Genomic DNA, 6,000 nt, shown 5'->3' with positions numbered 1-6,000 from the left:
AGTTATTAACCAGGAAGGGGTCTTCCCACCCGCTCCCGCCGGCCCTTCCTGCTGGCCACGCCCGCCTAAGTCCCAGGCCCCGAGCGCCAGAGGGCTTCCTGGAGGCGGCGACCGCGGGGGGCGCGCCTGGACTTCGTCCCTCCACGACCTCCAAGGCGGGCCCGAGGACTTGTTGAAGCACGGGACGCATTCGCCCTCGCCTCCGGGGACTGGGTATAGTCGCCGGCCACCTGGGAACCGCGCCCATTCCTTCCTTGGTTGTCCGGGAAGGCGGCTGCGCGCACAGACGCAACGCACACACCGGGACCCGCCGGGCGGGTTCGGAAATGACATCCTCGCGCCGGGCCCTGCGCCCGCCCCCAAAGGCTCCGCCCCCAAGGAAGGCCCCGCCCCTCCGACGGGCCCCACTCGGGCTCTCCAGACCCCGCCCCCGGTCCGGCCCCGCCCCTCAGGCCCCGCCTCTCCTCAGGCCCCGCCCCACGGACCCCAACCTGGGCAAACTGCACCCGCTGCTGGTCGGGAGCGCGGGGCCCGGCGGCCGGAGAAGCCCGAGCTGGTGGGCCCGGCGGCCATGGCGGAGGCCGCGCCGCAGCCCCTGGCGCTGCCCTCGGGGCTGTTGGAGCTCTGCGCGCTGCTGGGGGCCCCACGGGACAGCCTTCGCGGCCCCGACCAGGTGGGACCCCACGGGGAAACTGAGGCGGGCGACCATCGGTGAGCGGGGCCGGGATCTGGCGCACCCCAAGTCGGACCCAGAAGGACCCCCGCACCCCGCACCCCGCACCCCGCACCCTTACCCGGGGCGTCTCCCGCGCGGCTGCTCCCGGTGCAGGCGGTGCCCCGAGGTCCCCGGCAGTGCAGCCGGGGCGGCTGCCACGGGAGCGCTCCCGGGGGGGGGCCGGCACCCCCGCGGGCCCCCCCGGCCCCGCCTGGCTGCGCGCATCGCCGGGAGCGCCCCCCCGGACGACGCCCGCACCCGTGCGCGCCGCCCGAGCCGTAACGTAGTCCATCGCACAGGTCCCCGGTGTCGTGTCCGGCGGGCAAGCTTCTGGGCGCCGCGCGAGGGGCGGCAGGTTCTCGACGTCAGGGCCGCCTGGACACAGCCTGCGTGGGGTCGTTTTGCGAGGAAACCTGGCTGTTTTTCTCACTTGAAGTAGAGGCTGCCCCTCACCCCGCCCCCTTTTCTCTGTCTCTGCTCCCAGGCAGCCACAGCGACAAACTCATGTCCTTCTTCCTGGGAAAGCATCAGTTTTGGACATTCTCATTCTCCTTGTTTCTTTCCTGTGTTCTCACTTTTTCTGAGCTCTGGAAGCTGGCTTTCTTTTGAATGGGTCTGGGGCCCACTTGTACTCTTGGCCACATTTCCGTGATGCTGTCATTTCCCTCTGGTTAGGGGTGATGCCCAGTGTGTTCAGAGACTCCCCAACTCGACTGCCCAGTTTTCTGAGCAAGTCAATGAAGGGCAGAGAAAGGCATTTGCATTTGTAAGATTACGGGTTGAATGGATGTCACCGAGAAGCTAAGTGTTGCTAAAATTAACCAGATAAATGTCTGCTTATGCTTTGCTGGTCTCTACTCCTTGGCCAATTTCTATTTCTGCATTTCCCTTCCCCTTTCTTACTTCCTGAACCCCTACAATGTCTGTGTCCCCTTTTCCATCTCTGCCTCCTCTCACCCTCGTCAGTTTACTTGTGTTGTCTCCCTGCCTCTAACTTTTCAAACTGTATTTCCTCCTTTTCCTTCTAAGACTAGGAAACAACGCGGTTTCAGCAGGTCATTTCGCAGGTCTTCTCTGCAGTCAGGTGTCTTTGCTTCTTGGGCGATTACAACATGCCTCCTAGTTGCCTCTATATGAGACATGTCCTTTGAGAGCAGGATGAATCAACGGGAATGTTTCCAGTGGTACTTCCCTGAACCAAACAGACTGCGATGTTTTCCCAGGTCAAGTGGGCAGTTTGCTACGCTGCCTTTTAACTTTTATCCTCTTTATTCTATAACCCGATTCTGTTGGGGGTTTGGCAAAGGGCAGAGAAAAAAGTAGCTGAAGGAGTAGGGGGGAAAAGGCGTGTTAAGACATGAGTTAAGCTTCCTGGAGTGGTCCTACATGGAAGGCCTACTTTAATGGTACAATTAACCAAGTAAAATTTAGTTAGTTTTATTTTTATAGCAGTTCTGAATATTTTGAATGCCCAAGGCTTTTGAATAACTTTTAATTTTGCTCTTTTAAATCACCATTTCTCTGTGAGGCAGGCGTTCCTGTTGGGTGAGACACAAAAATTGAGCCCAGAGGTATGAGAACTATCCAACTTCATCTTAGGACAGTGTAGTGTCCTACTTCGGTGTTTTATTTATTTCTTAGATGAAGTGGTGTTTGTTTTATTGAGGATCGTGACAAAGAAGTCGAGAATACAGTTCAATCCCCATGTGAGTTATGTGGTTAGTGACGGTTCCCTCCCCTCCTTGGTTGCTATAGAGACAAGGCATCAGCTCCATCACACAGAGGTGCAACAGTGCTCCGAGCACCTCTCATACTCTTTTGTAGGTCACTGGCTCAACTCTTGTGTGTGAAGGCACATGTTTATGGTTTTTAGTGGAGAGTGTCCTGGCTTTCCATTTCTAGACCAGTACTACCCAACAGCACTCTCTGGAGGGTAACAACCGGTGTTCTTTATCTGTGGTCTCCAATATGGTAGCTACCGGCCACATGTGGCCACTGGGGGCTTGTGCTTAGTGCCACTGAGGAACTGGATTTTACATTTCATTTACATTTACTTAAAGTTAAATAGCTACCTATGGCTCCCGACAACTGTGCACAGTGATAGAGCATTTTTAAAAAAAAAAATTATTCGTTTCTGTTCTGTTTCACAAAGGAGGCCAATCCTATAGTGAAGAGCAGTGCCACTGTGTAGTCTAACGGGAAATCTGTGACTCCAGTGATTAGGGTGTTATGGTTTTTACTTTTTGATTAGCTGCTTTGTTAAAAAACTAAAATGATGCTTTTGGGGGGAGGGGCTTCATATACCCACATCTGGAAGAGAAGAGCAGAAAATCACTTGGGCAGAGTCTGTGGAAATGGAACTGGTCTCCTCAGGGTGAGCGGGCCACACGTGTCACAAAGGAACATTGGAACAAATCCAGGATGGCACGTTCAGGAATTGCTCCTAATTAAAGAGTCGCACATGTGCAAGTATGTATGGGTGAGATTCATTGTTCAGCCTGAAGATGTGCGAGGCGCCCAGCTGGCCCTCAGGAGGGGACTGGGCCAACGCACAACTGACTCGTCCCACACTGTGACACTACAGTGGGAACAGGGGAGTCCGCCACAGTGTGTCGTTAAGTGGGAAAAACCCCACAGCCACTGGAACCATTTAAATGGGATGATGGTATTTACGAAAGAAGGATGCTGACATACACATAAAAAGTGGGGAGAATGCGTGTTACCTTTGACTCATGGGATCCTAGGGAGGCCTTCCTTTTCTATTGTTCTTTTATTATTTCTGTGTCGTTGTTTTTTAAAATCTATCTAGAGTACTTATCTAATCAGAAAAGGCAACAACGGAAAAGACTTCCATTATGGAAAAAACCAGATGTGTGATGACTTGGTGAAGGTCATAAGGGTCTGGAGATAAAAAGAGGGGATGACAGAGTTTTATTGGCTTCAGTGTGATGCCGAGTATTCAAACCACATGAGCCTGCCTCTAAGGGATCTCCAAGTGCGGGAGGAGGAATGGATGAATGACAGCCACTAAGCCATCTTCTGGCTAGATGTGGGGACACAGAAAGGAAAACAACATGGGACCTGCCTCACCTCACCCACAGCTCCGAAGGTGCTATGGTACCACTGCACAGGGCAGCCATGCTCTAGGAGGGGATTGGGGGGCGAGTCTGGGAGAGGTCTGTGTCCTGTCTGTAGGGTGGGAAAGGCCCACTCCAGCGAGTGTGAAGGGGACAGGGCTGCTGGTGACCGGGAGGAAGTGGGTGTGGGCTGGGCCCGTGCCAGGCAGACGTGTGAGCAGGGAGAAGCACAGCTTGTGACAGGCCCGTGTGTTTGGAGACTGACTGAGGGGTTCAGTCGTGCGTGGCTTTGAGGGCACCCGGGTCTCAGAAGCAGGCTGGCCTGCTGCTCAGTGCATAGCCACCCCAGATGGTCAGCCTGCTCTGTGACACAGGCACATATATGATACATACGTGGGCTGTACAGTCATGGTAGCAATGTAGAGAAACAGTTTTCGGTCTGGTGGAAGGACAGACATGGCTCTGCGGGGCTATTTTGGGCCCACGGAAAGGCTGGTCTGCGGGGTGACCAGCGGGGAAGAGCCGGCCCCAGGTGGCGGAAGCCAGGGCCAGTTGGGGCAGGTGAGTGAGCCCTGTGTGCTCTTCAGACAGGGGCGTCCCCTTTGGGAGAATGGGCACAGATGCAGGTGGGGAGCCCTGGGACAGGTGCAGGAGGCCATGGCATTCCCTCGGCAGAGACCTTGAAGGATTGGTTCCTGGTGGGTCTACTGACTGGGCCATGGGCCTTGCAGTGCCCGGTGTGCTACACATGGGACAGCGGGGGCTGTGTTTAGAGACCTTTCTGAGGCTCCTGGTCCTGGGTGTGGGTTTGCAGATGGGGGTGAGAGGACAGAGCCTGCAGCCTTGCAGTCCCAGCGCTGAAGACCCTGTGGGTGCCGCCTTCATGGCTGAGGAGTGGAGAGCTGGGAACCGAGCAGGAGCTTAATTTTTGAAAATGAAAGTTTTGGCGACTCACCCGGGTATGTGGGAGGCAGCTGGGTATAGTCAGGCTGGAAAGGGGCCTGAGGAGGGACTGGGGCCAAGGGCTTAGCCCTGGGGTGGGCGTACAGCTGGAAAGAAGGGGTCTGCAGGGGGCTGCTGAGGAGCAGGAGGGCAGAGGAAGAAGGGCAAAGGGAGGCAGCGTGGCGAAGGTCCAGGAAAAGGGGCCGGCGGCCTCGGACGTCTGGTGTGTTGCCTGGAGCACACTCATCTGCTTCTCTGACTCCAGTTTCCAACGAGAGTGTTCCCAGGCCGGTGTTCTGCCCAGTCTCTATGGATGTGGCTTCTTGTGGGAGGAAGAAATAGAACGTATAGGTGCACAGCTAATTAGGTCCGAATTGCCGGCTTTGGAAAGGAAAGTCTTAGAAACGGTTTCCTGTAACAGAAGACGTGGGTTCCTTTCATGCGTGATCCACAAAAGGCCCTGAAATTATACAGTAATCTGGATTTCCCATGATTGGTCTTGGGCCCTACTGGTAGTAAAATTTTTTCCCAAATATAAAGAAATTATTGGTTGAATTTAAATTATGTAGCATAAAAATAAGTATGCTGACTTTGGAGCATATTCAGTGACTGAAAATGCTATCATTGTATAAATCCTTTTAAATGTAAAAGTCCCCTGTTGGCACTGCCATTTCTAACTGAGATGTTGGTGTTGGCTGTGCCTTTTCTGCTGGTCAAGGTCACATTTCTCCTGGGGACTGGATGTCCCTCCTGAGGCCCTTTCTAGAGTCCCTCAGAGACCCTCACTCCCTACTCCCCACCCTGTCCCAGGGGCCTCTTCCCTTCCTGTATCTCTATACTCTGAGCGTCCTGCTCTGGACTTTTCTGTTTTCAGCTGACTTGGCACCTGCCTGGGTCACTTCCTTCTCTCTCACAGACTGCATTTCCTACACTTTGAAGGATCAAAAAGCTCTCTGGCAGCAAAGTGGGTTTTGTCCTAACTATAGTAAAAACCCCACCAGACACAGTAGTTAGAAAAGAGAGAGAACATAGAGCCTTATGTTATTTGGGGTAAGAATGCAAAGAAGAGGCTTTAAAAAAATCTTGTACCAAGTTAAAGTGTAGAAGAATTCAGGTGAACGACCCCGTTTTATCGATCTCATGGGACCATTTGGTCAATCAAGGAAGGACATGTGTCTTCTCTGTGTCCCCACTCCTCTCTCCACCTTCCCAGGTCAGTGGTGACAGAACTAATGTATGTGACAACCCCGCTGGCGTGTAGGGCAA

At 54.1% G+C, this 6,000-nt stretch overlaps 1 protein-coding gene across 3 annotated transcripts in view; it reads left to right on the top strand.

The window, feature by feature from the left end:
* The first annotated feature begins 488 nt into the window (after positions 1-488).
* DENND3 (DENN domain containing 3) overlaps positions 489-6,000 on the top strand; it is a 46,164-nt gene continuing 40,652 nt past the window's right edge. For all 3 annotated transcript variants that reach the window (XM_081069951.1, XM_081069949.1, XM_081069950.1), the window contains exon 1: positions 489-673. In XM_081069951.1, the coding sequence (XP_080926077.1) occupies positions 572-673 (102 nt within the window). In that variant the 5' untranslated portion in view covers positions 489-571. The remainder of the gene's footprint in view (positions 674-6,000) is intronic.

The sequence above is a fragment of the Rhinolophus hipposideros genome (assembly GCF_964194185.1).
Source record: "Rhinolophus hipposideros genome assembly, chromosome: 13".
Lineage (NCBI taxonomy): Eukaryota > Metazoa > Chordata > Mammalia > Chiroptera > Rhinolophidae > Rhinolophus > Rhinolophus hipposideros.
Note: the sequence above shows the minus strand (reverse complement) of the source record. Positions and strands in the feature narration are given on the sequence as shown.